Source organism: Myotis lucifugus, unplaced genomic scaffold (genome assembly GCF_000147115.1).
Source record: "Myotis lucifugus unplaced genomic scaffold, Myoluc2.0 scaffold_109, whole genome shotgun sequence".
NCBI classification, from domain to species: domain Eukaryota; kingdom Metazoa; phylum Chordata; class Mammalia; order Chiroptera; family Vespertilionidae; genus Myotis; species Myotis lucifugus.
The window spans coordinates 2,450,008-2,464,038 of record NW_005871157.1 but is presented as its reverse complement, the minus strand read 5'-3'; the positions used below and the strand labels follow the sequence as shown (position 1 = coordinate 2,464,038).

The 14,031-nt window shown below is 48.5% G+C and overlaps 1 protein-coding gene across 1 annotated transcript in view; it reads right to left on the bottom strand.

The window, feature by feature from the left end:
• The window catches only part of STARD9 (StAR related lipid transfer domain containing 9), a 92,002-nt gene that overhangs the window by 23,361 nt on the left and 54,610 nt on the right, over positions 1-14,031 (bottom strand). The window contains exons 15-21 of the mRNA XM_023757534.1: positions 11,830-12,009; positions 8,386-8,437; positions 7,929-8,066; positions 7,148-7,230; positions 6,900-7,004; positions 1,959-2,130; positions 1,032-1,500 (exon numbers count right to left, since the gene is read on the bottom strand). Coding sequence (XP_023613302.1) covers positions 1,032-1,500; positions 1,959-2,130; positions 6,900-7,004; positions 7,148-7,230; positions 7,929-8,066; positions 8,386-8,437; positions 11,830-12,009 — 1,199 coding nt within the window. The remainder of the gene's footprint in view (positions 1-1,031; positions 1,501-1,958; positions 2,131-6,899; positions 7,005-7,147; positions 7,231-7,928; positions 8,067-8,385; positions 8,438-11,829; positions 12,010-14,031) is intronic.

Sequence of the window (14,031 nt, the reverse complement as noted above, 5' to 3'; positions counted from 1 at the left end):
ATGCACCAGGCCTCTAGTACCTAATAATTTATCTTAATTTTGTTAGGTGTGATACTAACAATGTGGGTATAAGAAAAGTCCTTATGTTTTAGAAGTGTATACCTAACGTAGGACTGAAATGACATGATGTCTAGGAGTTGATTTAAAATACTTCATCAGAAAAAGGAAGGAGGGAGATAGAGCAAGCTTGGTAAATCTTGATAATTGCCGAATATAAGTGTTAGGTATTATTCCCCAACTTTGTGTATGTTTAAATTTTTCATAATAAAAAGTTGGTGTGTTTTTTTTTTAAAGCCTGCCTACTACTCTGAAGACCAGAGAGGTGAGCAAATGTACCACCACCACAGACATTAATTGTGTACCTACTATGGGCAAGGACTGTGCTAGGCCCATAGGATATAAAGAGGTAGACACAGTCCCCTGTTCCAAGCATTCTGGGAGATAACATATCCTTACCTTGACTGAATGTAAGGAGTGAAGGAGAAAAGAAACAAGAAGACCCCAAATTGAACCTGGAGTCAGAAGACAGTGTTCCACTCACTCACCAGTTGGCAGGTGGGGTCGGGAAGCTCACTTGAGGTGGCAGGTCAGGTGGGGAGGGAGGAGGAGGAAATGTGGGGACAGAATCTGGTTTGAGGCAAGATGAGATGGAGGTGAGGCAGGAATAATCAGAATCTATAGATAAAAAATAAGGCTCGGGGGAAAAAAGGACACTTACGTAATACCCTTTGTAATACTTTTAGCGAAAAATAAAAAAAAAATGGTAGTGTGGGATGTAAAAAAAAAAAAATAAGGCTCATGTAGATTGCACTAAAGAAGCAAGAGCTTCCTCTCAGAGTGGGAGTAGGGAAAAGCCTCAGACTTAGCGGATGTCAACTACAGAGAAAGAAGAAGAGGAGCAGAAGAGGAACAGGGTGATGAGGAAGAGATGAGCAAACACATCTTTCCATTTTATAGATTGAGGAAGCTGAGGCTGTCAACGAGGTTGTAAACCTCAGCCAAAGCTTCCAGGGGACAAGTGCTGCCTTTACCTGCGTAGCTGGGGCAAGTACCGGAGGCAGAGCTCTCGGAGGCTCAAAAAGCTGCTACTTGTCGATTTGCTTCTACATTGACGTCCTGGGAAGGCATCAGGGCTGGGGACCTGGTGTGGGGGCTCCTGGGAACCCTCATCCCGAAGCCAGTACAATGCCTTGAGCTGCTCCAGTCTCTTCTGGGTCTCCAGCAGCCTCCGCTTCTTGATGCTTCTCTCGAGCTGGAATGAGACCTTTTTTCGCCTGACGTTCCTCTCTGCTGCCCGAAGAGCTCGTCTCCGCAGGAGCTGAAGTGGCACCGCCCGCTTCTGGCTTCTGACCAGTGGGGACGATTGAGTCTCAGGATATGTCTGAAGCCAAGAATCAGTGGGCACAGAGGCCTCAAGTTCTTTCTCTGCTATATGGTCTTGCTGTTGCTGCTGCTGCAAGCTAGCCAGCCAGGTCTCTTCTCTGAGCAGCCACTGCTGGTCTGGAAACCAAAAACATCTTGAGAGAAGGTTAGCACCTACCTCCCTGCAGGTGGCTGCCTGGGCTCAGACACCTCTGGCCATGGCTGGACCAATACAGAGTGAAAGAGCTGGCCAGGGTGGCATCCCCCTACCACCGGGCAAGGGAATGAAGCCCCAGGCCTTGGCACAGTGGGGGGGCACGTGGCAGGGTAGGCAGCAAAGCAGAGACAAATGGTGCGCATGAGAAAGAGTGAGTAGAGGTTCATTACTCAGGGGCAATAGGAAGCTGCTTCCTTTATTTCTTGCTTTCCAGCCCCTTGTCAGAGCCTTCAAGACTGTAAACAGAGGAGAGAACGCCTAATGCCAAAGATTCCATCGTATCACAAAGAAAACCAAGGTGAGAATACAGAAGGCTGGGGAAGCGTGAAAATGAAGAGTCTGGAAGATGAAGCAGACATTGTGAGCAGCGGGCACCTACCTTCTTTAATCTGCCAGCTGACGGGTGCCTGCTCGAATTCCAGGTCCTGGTTGGCTCTAATCTGCCGCGCTAGGATTCGCTGCCTAGAATCCTGCTGCTGAATCTCGGCCCTTTGAGGTGTCTCTCCAGCCCTGGGTAGCTGTTCCTCGTCACTCTGCTCCCCCAGCACTTTAGGGGCCGGGGTTACCCAGGGAAATGCAAACCCAGTTCAGTCCCAGCAAAGCCTCTCTCAGAGAGCCCTGAATTCAACCGTTCAACCGGGCAGAGAGGCTTTGGACTTCTGGCAACCCAGGCGTGGTGTCACAGGCAGCTCATGATGTCACAGTGCAGGATGAAGAACAGCCCTTAGACTAGTATATTCTTAGGTTGTGGGTTTAGCAGAAACACAAATATATTTTGGTTAAGGAAAATAACCAGGAACATAAAGCAGCTTTCACACAAACAAATAAACAAACAAAACCCTGGAACATTTTAGCTAAATCAAGAAATTTTGTCCTTAAAAAAAAAAGTTTTCTGCTGGAAACAAAGTGGAGCAGAAGCCCAGAGCCACTGTAGGAATGGAGGGTTTCGCACATGAGCAGAGACTACAGCGGCACCTCTGTTCCCTGGAGGAGACCCTAGTCCAGAGGAGGGGATGCCCGCGCACCGCCTGTGAGAGCCAGCACTGGAGGAGCTCCCGAGTGTGAGATGTAGTATGCATTTCAGGGACAGATGCAGAAGCGCTTTCTGGTGAAACTGTCCGGGATTTGTTTAGGTCCAGTGAGTGGGTATGTAAATGAAACAAGATTAGCTATGAGTTGATGTTTGTAGTGTATTTGGCATTTTCCAGAATACAAAGTTTAAAAAGAATTCTAGATCACAGTCATACCACCAGGTTCCTATGTGAACCTGGATGAGCGAGAGCCTTCCCCTGAAAACGGACAGCTTCGCCTGCACGCTAACTCTGCCCAGGTCATACACTGCCTTCTAGAGAGGACCTCGTGTGCTGTTTCTGCAGGGTCACTCCATCCCTGTCATTCTGGGTAACTGCATGGGCGCTCCAGGTTGGCAGTGAGAAGGGTCAGGATCCTAGAGGCTCACAAAAGCGCCTGAATCCAGCCTCCCACAGCGCTTGTTCCAGCCCCAGGGTGCCAGGACCTGGCACTGGAACCAGCTCCCAGTCCGAGCAGTGTGCTCTAAAGCAGTGGTTCTCAACCTTCCTAACGCCGCGACCCTTTAATACAGTTCCTCATGTTGTGGTGACCCCCAATTTCATTGTTACAAATTGAACATAATTAAAGCATAGTGATTAATCACAAAAACAATATGTAATTATATATATGTTTTCCGATGGTCTTAAGCGACCCCTGTGAAAGGGTCGTTTGACCCCCAAAGGGGTCGCGACCCACGGGTTGAGAACCGCTGCTCTGAAGGATCACTCTGCTCAGGAGATTTACATTTCATAGGCCAGAATGAAACCACGGAAGCTTTTGAAGCAGAGGTATAGCCTGTGAGGCAGGTTGGGTTTTCTGTGAGGGAAGTGTCACAGGATCACAGCCGGACCACTCATATGTATGGTCCAGGCTGCTTCTGTGCCGCCCTGGCAGAGTCGAGTCACTGCAGCAGAGACTGTAAGTCCTATAAAGCCTAAGATACTACCTGGCCCTTAACAGATCATTTGCTGCCTCTCGCTTAGAGGAATTAATCTCTCTTAATATAGGTCTAGGAGAACAGTGAAGAATGGATGGGAGGGAGAGTGACTAGGCGGATGAGAAGTGCATAGTAGAAGCTGACACACCAGCAGTGTCTTCTCTGTGAAGGACGCCGTGAGGTCGCTCGATGTACTATAGGTCCAAGGACGAGGACAGGCCCTGACACTTGAGCAGGTGCACTATGGGGAAGACTGGCACTGCTGCTGTGGGCAAAAGGCCAAATACACAAAGTGGAGTGTACATAAAAGAGGAAGAAACTCTTTGATGCATGTGAGGCAAAAGGCTAGGGATAGTAATTGGAATAAAAAACCAGTTAATGACACATGAACAGAAAAAGCAGGAAAACATTTTATACACGTGTCATGCCTGCACTACTGCTCCAAAATCTGTCTGACCACAGAGCTGAATTCCAACATAAGCCCATCTGAGGGTCTCAGACAAACTCAGCTAAGATCCAGACCATCAGATGCCCGGGGCAGGAAGGGGATCTTTATTCTGAATTCCCTGAAAGCATTTAGCTTCCTTCTCTGCCATCTCGAACCCTGACTGCAATTTCCTTCTCCCTAGAGGTGCGTTCCCTCTAGCCCTCCTCCTGGAAAGTGGCAGCTGCTAATAACCCAGTAGTTTCCTTCACAGCAGCAGCAGGCCTATGAGGCGGGCAGGCTAAGAGGATCACTGCAGACAATGCGTACTCACCCAAGATGCCACCTGCCATCAGGCTGAAAATGGCTCCCCTGCTAAGTACGTCAGCCAAAAAGCAAGTGAAAAAGAAAATACCAACCTTATGCTACATATCTGGGTTGATTACCAAGGGCAAGCTTTCAGGTACCTGCCAGCCAAGGACCTCTGTCTCTCTCAGATGACTGCCCTTCATCTTGGGTGGCTCCTGCCTCCCCCAGCTGCTGCCTGGTGCCCTTCTGGCCGCCTTGAGTCTGACAGCTTCTGCAGCAGAATGCAGCAGCGTCTGCTCACTAATGCAGCAGTAGCGGTAGCAGCAATGACAGTGTCTCCCAGGCCCTGGGCACTTAAGGTTAAGTCCCCAAAATTCCAAACGGGAAACTGCAAAGAACAGTTTCAAGGACAAACCCCTCTCTGGTCCAGATCACTGCTGCAAGAGAAAAGGAGGCAGACTGGCAATTTCCCCTGGAGTCAGAGGCTTACAGAGAAAGGCTCTGCAACTCTCTGGAGTCAGCTCCGGCTTTGCAGGCTCCCCACGGGTACTCCTCCAGAGAGGAAGGGGAGGGAAAGAAAGCCTAGGACAAGGAGAGGCTTGGGAGCCAACCCCACCCAAAAGCAGAGGAAAGACTGTCATGGAGATGCAGCCACACACCACGGGGAACCCAGCTGACAACAGGCAGTTTTCTCCACTCTCATGGGTTCTCTCCCCAGTCCCTCTGCCCAATCACAGGCCAGAGCCCCACACACCCAACCTCTACCAGGACTGGCACAGGATGCTGGCTACGGCAGCTGGGCAGGACCAGCTCAGCCCACAGGCTCCTAGAGCTGGTGCTGAAGCGTGGAGGCAGCGAGGGGGAAGCCTTGACTCTCCAATCTCTCTCTGTCGTCTCTGAATGAAAGGGTGTCTTTTCCGTGTTACTGAAAGGTCATGTCAGTGCCCGTGGAGCTAGAGAGCCCAAGAAGGCCGTAAAAGGATCGGAGACCAGTGTTCTCTGGTCAGCTGGGTGAGATGGGGACAGGAAAGCGAAAGGGAAGCTGCATTCCTGGACAGCTCCCCACAAGAACCTCCCACTGGGGAGCTGTGGCTGTGGGATGTCAGGTACTTGGCAGAGCACTCCACATGTTCTAGCTCTTTCATCCTACTTCAAGGATCCCTGGGAGAGAGATGGTAGTACCCTTACTTAGAGGAGCAAATAGACTCAGAGACTTGCTGAAGGTCACACAGCTTTTCTGTCATCGCCAGCAAGCGAAGCAGCTTTATCCAACCCCATCATCCTCACTCTTTAAGTTGCAGAGCCATTCTCTGTAGGCCTCTGAACTCTGGGAAAAACAGATCTTAGTGCATCTTTCCAACGGAAATCTTACCTAAACAAGGCCTCCTTTCATGGACTCATTACAAAAAGGGAGGGCCACTCTGACTAAGTAAGAGCCTCAGCCTCAGTCCTGAGTCCATCTTGGCCTTGATGCACTTGACCCTCTCCCACCTTACCAGTCCCCCCATTGAACCCTCAGTTCCTCCTTAGACTCTGGAGAATCCTTTGGCCCTGAGCAGCCCCGCTGTGAGGATGTGCCTGCTTCACACACCTGCACCAGTGCACTCCCACTCCTGCATCCAACATCCTTCACTACAAGGTCAGACTTAAGACTATCTTCAGCTGCCACTGCATTCACCTGGCCTGAGGAAAGAGCAGCTGGATCCCCGTGAAGGAACCAAGGGACCAAGTGCCATCAGAACCCTTCCAGGAGCCCTGTGCTCATGGGGCTGGACAGCACCTGACACCGGCGGTCTCACAGGCACCGAATCTCCTGCTGACATTTCTAAAGGAAGTCCCCAAGGCAGCAGCCACTTTGGCTTATGGGAACAGAAGGATACCACTGTTCCCAGTGCCAAATCCACAGGTATCTAGATCTGGAAGGAAATTCCATGAAGAAATGAGTGGAAAATGACTATGAAGAAGAAAAGTAGTTGCCACCAATCACACACAAAACTCTGGCTCCATGCTTCAGTTACAGTGCTGGTGAAGTGGATGGGAGAGGGTAGAACCCCAAGATATTTTCACATTGCTTCTGGAGGCCCTGCCCTGTTATGCAGTTCTGGACTCTCGGCAAAGAGAAAAAAAGGAGTCTCAGTCCCACAATGTCTTTAAAAACTCAGAGAAAGCCATAGTCCTGGAAGCTATGTGACACACCCGCGAGCTCCCACACAGGCAGCATGGAAGATAAAGAGGTTTACAGGGAGGTAAGTTCAGAAGCTGTATCAAAGCTACCTACAAACATCACATTTAAATCTTGTTGACAGAGGAAAGTGGGATAGGAAACAACACATGTCATACCTTTCAGTGATGAAGAAAGCTGGAATATCAAAGAGGAAATAAATGAGGGCCAAGACCACTTCCCTGCCAACTATCAGCCAAGCAGCTAGCTCAGCATCTTCAAATCACATTCCAAGTTGGTGCAGACCAGGCTTCATTCACACCTTGGCTGCTTACCTCATCTCCTCCCAGCTCCATGTTGTAATGGACTAAGAAGAAAAACCTGTAGGTTACACAGCAGAATGAGCAGCAATTTCTCACCTTTTCTTCCCAAGCAGAGAGCAGAGACCCAACCTGGAGGCAGTGACATCTCCATCCAAGTTCAGCCACTCCAAAGAGCCACTACCACCAACAGCCTCTCCCACCTGGGAACGGGAAGAAAGCACAGCAAGACTGCAGTCATCAACCCTCCCCACCCTCCCAAGAGAACCAAACAAAGCTCAAACTCCTTCCTCAGAAAGGAGAAAGAGGGAGGCCAGCAGCCACACCGAAAGCACAGCATGCTAACCTGCCTTCTCTGCCGAAGGACAGCGGCCTCTGCTGGGTGGCTGAATCGGAATGTCTGTGCTTTCCCCAGGGTTATGACTGCTCCTGTGGCAGAGAGGCAGATGAGAATTCAATCAACAGTTCCTGTTCAGAGTATACACTACATGCAGGGCACTGTTCTGGGAGATGAAGGTCCTACCCTCAACCAGTGGATAATTCAGCTGAGCCAATAAATATATGTATATTCATTGGATACTGCACAGCACATGCATCAAACTAAGGAGATGAACAGGAAGAGTGTGGTACTCAAAGGAGAAGCAAGATGTGTTCCAGGTGTGGTAGTCAGGGAATACTTCATGGAAGAGGGGGAATATAAGCCCAGCTTCAAAGGACAGACAGAACTTAAACAGATGAATAGTAATAGTAATAGTGACAGTAAAAATGATGAGTGGTTACTAAATGCCAAGAACACTGTTAAGAACAACATTACATGAATTAGCTCATTTAACCCTCACACTTCCTGCTATTCAATCCTATTATTATCCCCATTTTACATGAGGAAATTGAAGCTCAGAGACTTTCCCAAGGACACAGAGCTAACAAACACAGGGATGAATTTCAGATTTATTCTCCATTCTGGGGCCCAAGATTAGGGCTTCTTCATGCACGCAAAGAAGACTGTATTAGGAAACCTTCCGATCTCTGGGTGCAGGGACTGCTTCAGTGAGTTCTGAGTCCAGCCCATGAGAATGGAGCTGGTCCGTCGCTCATCCTGGCATAAACAGGGCTGCAGACAGTCCTACCTTGGGTCAGACGGCAGGAGGCAGTGACCTCCCGGCCATTGACTAGGCAACGGGCCCCCCGGGCAGGCCGCAGAACGACGACCCCACAGGCGCTGGTGATAGTGCAGTGGTCCCTCTCGATCCACTGACCCTGCAGGACTACAGAAGAGGTGGGGGTCACCTGGATGGAGGCATGGCCCAGGGAAACACCTCCTCCATTCTTCCCATGAGATCAGAATTCACATCTGGAAGATCTCAAATCACCTGAAACCTCTTAGACCTGGATCCTCCCACATGTGGGCCCCCTCCTATCATGTCCCAGCCACAGAGCTGCAGTCCCACAGCCTAGCAGCAAAAGGAGCAGCCCCTTAGGACTTCAAAGATCCTTTCCCCTCAGAGCACCATCGGTTCCTCTGCAGAAACCTGTCAGGCATGAGTACCTGCCACAAAGTGTCAGACCATACGCTCTGTCACTTACCAATATCTTGTTCCTGCTCCGAGTCAATCCTTCCTATTTTTGTTGTCCCCTCCTAAAGGGAAAAACAAAGCCATTTAAATGAGAATAAAAAGGGACACAGCCCTGCCCCGAGAGGAGAGTCCACTTGTTTGAGTGTTATCACTGTCTTCCCACACCCATCCCAGCTTTTCCCACATCACTTCTCAACTTTGGTTCAGGCTGTTCTGACTGCTCTGCCCACTCACTCTGCAGCCAGAATGACCCTGAGAAGGTGGGGGCAAAAAATATGTAACAAAGCAGCACCATATCTTTGCAAAGTCCAATAAGTGTTGGCAAACTCCTATAGCCTGAAGTTAGGGAATAGCATTGGCCATCAGAGATCTTTAGTCTGAGGAAGTGGGCACACAGGTATAGCTTTCTCCCAGGGGCTGAGGATCATGTGGTCCAGTCAGTCTCAGACACACAGGTGAATGGAAACACAAGATTTTTACCTTCTTGGTCCGCAGATGAAGTTTAACAGACACCAGATTGTAAGAAGGATAAAGCACGAATAGGACAAAAGCACATCTAGAATCAAAAAAAAGGACTGGAAGAGAGTATAAGAGAGGAGGGGAAACAGGAGTTAGTATAAATGAATCACAAGGTTAGTAGAAGACAAGGCCTTTGGCCTTTGATTATGACGATTCAGACCACATAGCTTTGTTGAGGAAGGCAGCAAATGGCAGAGATGCTGAGTTTAGATACGTATTCGTCGTGCACCGAGTACCATTTGCTATGCCCTAGGCACTGCGCTGAGTGCTTTACAGGCATCTCTTATTCAATCCTTTAACCCAAAATGTAGGTATTATTATCCCCTGTTTATAGACAAGGAATCTGAAGCTGATGGGGTATAAGTTGCCCAGGGAACCCATAAACTAGATAGGAGAGCTCTGGCTGGAGTTCCGTGCTTTTCCAACCTTAGCATACCACCGCTCCAGTGGCTGAGGCTTCACTGTTCTCAGCCAGAGGGGTGGTCCCTGCAGCTCCTCCAAAAGAGCTTGTGAGAAGGAAGACTCCAGAAGTGATGAATGATGCTCTGTGCCTCCCTCTACATGCACACCCACAAACAGCCAGAGCCCAGACTTTTCTGCTCAGCCACTGAGGATCACACAAGCCAATGGACACTGGCTTCCCAGCACTGCCAAACAGAATCAAGAGAAAGAGGTCAAGACCCCTCTTGTGGGCTCAGGGTCACCCTGATGAGGAGGCACATTCCACCCCACGGATGAAAGCCACAGCACATCACAACTTCTAGACCTGCAGGGCAGTAACAACCAGAAAATGTGATGGCATCTGTTTAACAGGATTGAACCGGTGCCTGTGCTTGCTGCCCCTCTGCCTCCTTACCCAGGGGCCGCTAGCAGCACAAAGGCACGTATGTGGGGAAGTCCAGGATATCAGTAACCTGTGCTCTATGCATCCTTCCCTCGGCCCCTTCCACCTGAGGTTCCTCCTGAGGTGGCTCAAGGGAAAACAGCTCCCAGGGCATTGCTAGTGACTAGTCCCAGATCTGGAACCAAGCCAGCAAAGCAAAAAACAAACAAGAGAGAATCCTGAGTGATTACTGTTACATTCCCCAAACCAGGGTGTAAAGAAATGAAAAAGGGAAAATGGGCACATAATATGCAGAAATGCCAGGATTAGCACTAACTGGAACCCCATGCCCTGGCTCACTGGAAACGCACCCGGAGGGAGTGCCACCTGGGTGTGCACAGACTCAGCAGGAAAACCAGCACCTCTACGTTCAGACGGGCAGTTGTGTCCTTTGACCCCCAGCTGTACCCCAAGCTCTACCACTTGACTTCCAACTTCATCTGCTCCTTCCACATTATTAAAATATTGACCATTTTAATCCACCTGGTCTCTTCCAGACTTCCAGTCTCTCCCTGTGGCTCTGACTGAAAAGGATCCATAGCCTTTAGGATTTAGATTCTGCCTGAGGCATTTTCACTGAGATCATCTGCACTCTGTGTATCATAAAATAAGCTACTTTAACTTTGTCTGAGAGGCCCAGTCTCTGACAACTCCCTCAGGGCTTATCCTAAGAACAGACTTTCTGCACATGATGAGCTCTGCTAACATCTCACTACCACATGCACTGCAGCATTAGGAGTCTAATTTCTCCAGGGATAATAGCAGCATTACACAAGCCCCATAAACTCTGTTCCTTTTCAATGTCTGCTGGGGACAATTGTGAGAATGAATATTGGATTTTCAGTGAGCACCATGTAAAGTATATTTTTCTTCCATAGAGACTGCCCCACAGCAGGACATTTTTTATGAGGTCAGGATGTAAGACTATCTACCACGGTCACTGACTCTCAAACTGCTTCATTTAGAAATGAGGACTTTGCCTCTAGGTGACAACGAACCAGGTGAGCAGGGTCCTTCGTGGAAAGCCTTAACTTCATTGTATTTTCTCTGGGCGGCTGCATGTCATGCCCTGCCACCACTCCCCTCACCTCTTTAGACTCTCCTTTATGCTTCTCTAAGGTTCAGGTATCTACTTTCTCTCTCCTCTCTTCTTTCCCAAGTAAACCTAGTAATGGAGAATTGGGAGGCACGCTTTATTGATTTGGGGGTTGAGTGACATGGGGAAGTATTGAAAGAAAACTGTTTCAAATCATCTGACTGCCCTGTTAGCCATCTGTGAGCAGCCTGCATTTGCACAGCTCAGGAGCACCAATGGTACTTTAAGGTTAGGATTTCACTTCCTTGCCTGCATTCGTGTTTCAGGAAGCCAGAAAAGGAATAAAGCAGCATCGTTCTTGTTTTAAAACCAGAGGCCTGGTGCACGACGGGGGGGCGGGGGGGCGGGGTCCCCTCAGCCCGGCCTGCACCCTCTCGCAGTCTGGGACCCCTCGGGGGAGGTCCGCCTGCCAGCTAAGGCCTGATTCCTCTCACAGTCTGGGGCTCTCACAGTCCAGGACCCGTCGCTTCCTACTGCCCACCTACAGCAGAGGCGGGAGGCTTTTGCCACCACTGCTGCACTCGCCAGCAGTGAGCCCAGCTTCTGGCTGAGCAGCGCTCCCCCTGTATTGAGCATCTGGCCCCTGGTGGTCAGTGCGCATCATAGCAACTGGTCGTTCTGCTGGTCATGATGCCATTTGGTCAATTTGCATATTAGGGTTTTATTATATAGGATGAGGAGATTAAGGTTCAGAGAACAAAAGTAAATTATATAAAAGCAACAGTAGCAGCAACTACAAAAGAAAACTGATTGTTCTGATTTCCAGTTTTCTGCTCCATTCATACAAAAGCCAAAATGTCCCAATTGGCTGGCTAACCATTTCCTGAGGGCAAACCTGAAGTCGGCACTGGGACATCTGTCTCAATTCACAAATGCTTGGCTGCTTCCCCTGGCTTTTCCCTCCTTGACCTCTGGAGCCAGTAGCTCGGGAAGAGGGAATGCACCTGCCTACTCACCTTGAGGTGATAGAGAACGACACCTGTGCTGAGCACATCCTCCTCCAAGGCCATCAGGTGTGGCAGGCTGGAATCGATGACAACCCCAGCCCTCCTTCGGTTGATGTCCACTCTGTAATGCTCCATGAGGGCTTTCCACTCATTCCACTTCTGCGTCCAGTCTCTAGTCAGCTGGTCTATCTGCAGAGACAGAGGAGGTGGTCTCAGAGACTCAGCACAGGAAGCAGGAATAAAGTCGAGGTGGCATCCTGGTCTGATCCCCCACCCCTCCCCGGGTATTACTTCCTTACTCTCCTCACTACTACTGTTCAAAGCCCCACAGAGGCCCCTGCACCTCTTCTAGATCTCTGTGTTTACAAGTTTTCTTCAAAAGCAAGTGTTACTTTCATAAATAGAAACTCATTATTTTTAAAGTTTTCTGCAACAGCATGTATTATTTTTATAATTGGGGACAAACAGTATAAATGTGATGTTTTAAATTGATGGAGATATTAGTCAGACATCTATAATTCCCCTCTCCCCATCCCCTTCTATGTGAGCCATCCTGGGAGTCTTTTTGTGACCTAACACTTCTTTCTCAAGGAGCAGCACCTCCACTTCTAATGTGAGTGTGTACGTGGCTCAAAGACCACAAAGCACAAGAGAAGTCAACCCAGGGAGAATATATGAAACTGGCCTGAAACACCACATAGTAATAAAATAACAACAATAAAATCCTGAGGGCTTATTATGTATTAGGATCACAGTTTTAAAAATAAATATACCAAGTCTTAGAGGCCTTAACACCATCTAGAGAATGTAAACAAATAATATTGAATGCAGAGTCCTTTTTCCTTCTTATGGTGGAAATTCATGGCTAGGCAGGCAGCTTATCCTGGAAGTGGAAGAACCGAGGAACCCGAAAAAGACACTGAATTCACCTAAATACTTCTCTCATAAGTGCAATACTTAAGAAAAAATAAACTATGCCAAGTTTGCATACAACTATTTTATGTCCCTACAAAAAATATTTTTAATCCCTGAGTTGAAGTTTGAAAATTACAGGGTAACCAAAGGCTGAGCTGGACTGGGACTTGGCAGAGGTGAACAGCAGGTCGCTCTGGCTTAGTTTGGCCAACCTGGCACCGAACCTGGAGGCACGGCTGAACACGCCCCCCTCTGGCCAGCTCCCTCACCAACTCCTCCACTGCCTAACATCACGGGATAGGCCAGCCCGTTGCAGATTCAAGCCCCCTTGAATTCTGCTGGCTTGCATAACGCAAAACTGCAAATAAGCCTGGAATGATTTTGACTCTTTATCTCTTATGTACAGAAATACAATATTTTCTGAACCCCAGATTAGGACATATGTTTAAACAGAGAATTTCTGAGAAACTTCTGGATGTATGATATAGTCCTAAAGTTTAGTTTGGATAATAATATGTTGACATAGCCAAGATACTTTAATAACACATAGGATGATGTAATAGAATACTGGAAATTGAGACATTTGGTTGCAGGATCTAAATAGAACCTGTCATCAAATAATACCTGCCTTTTTTTTTCCTTTTAAGTGTCTCGGAATCACCACTTAATCTAATCACCCAAAATGTTTTGTCCGCCCTCACACAGGGTCATGACGGCAATCTCTTTTCTGGCTGTCTGCTTCCAGGCTTCCCTCCCTTCAATCCATCCTACATACAACTGTCATAGTAATTTTCCTACTATACTTCCTCATTATCACCACCCTGGCTCACACCTCCCAAACTGGCCCTCACCACAGCTCTGCTAACCTCTACCAGGAGCACCCACTCCAGACAGCTTAGCCTTCTTCACACTGTGTGCGTCCCCCTGGCCTCCCACACCTGTTCATCCTCCCAGTTCTATGGCTTTGCTTACGTTATCCCTCTCTCACCCCAAATTCCTTACCCCTTCTACCTACCTAACAAACTTTATCAGTTCTTCCAGGTCTAGTTCAAGTTCTCTGAGTTCCAGCTCCAGCAATGTAATAGCTGCACTGAAAATCCAAAGCCATCATGATTTTTTTCCTTCCCTAAGATCTTTCGTCTAACGGTTACTACATTTAACCACTCTCTAAATGTGTTTCCAACTACACTGCAAGCCACTTGAAGGCAGGGATTACTTTGTATCTCTTGCAGCATCATGCAGAGCACCTATTTGGTGCTCAATGAGTACATGTTGGTTGGTTGATTTACTAACTGG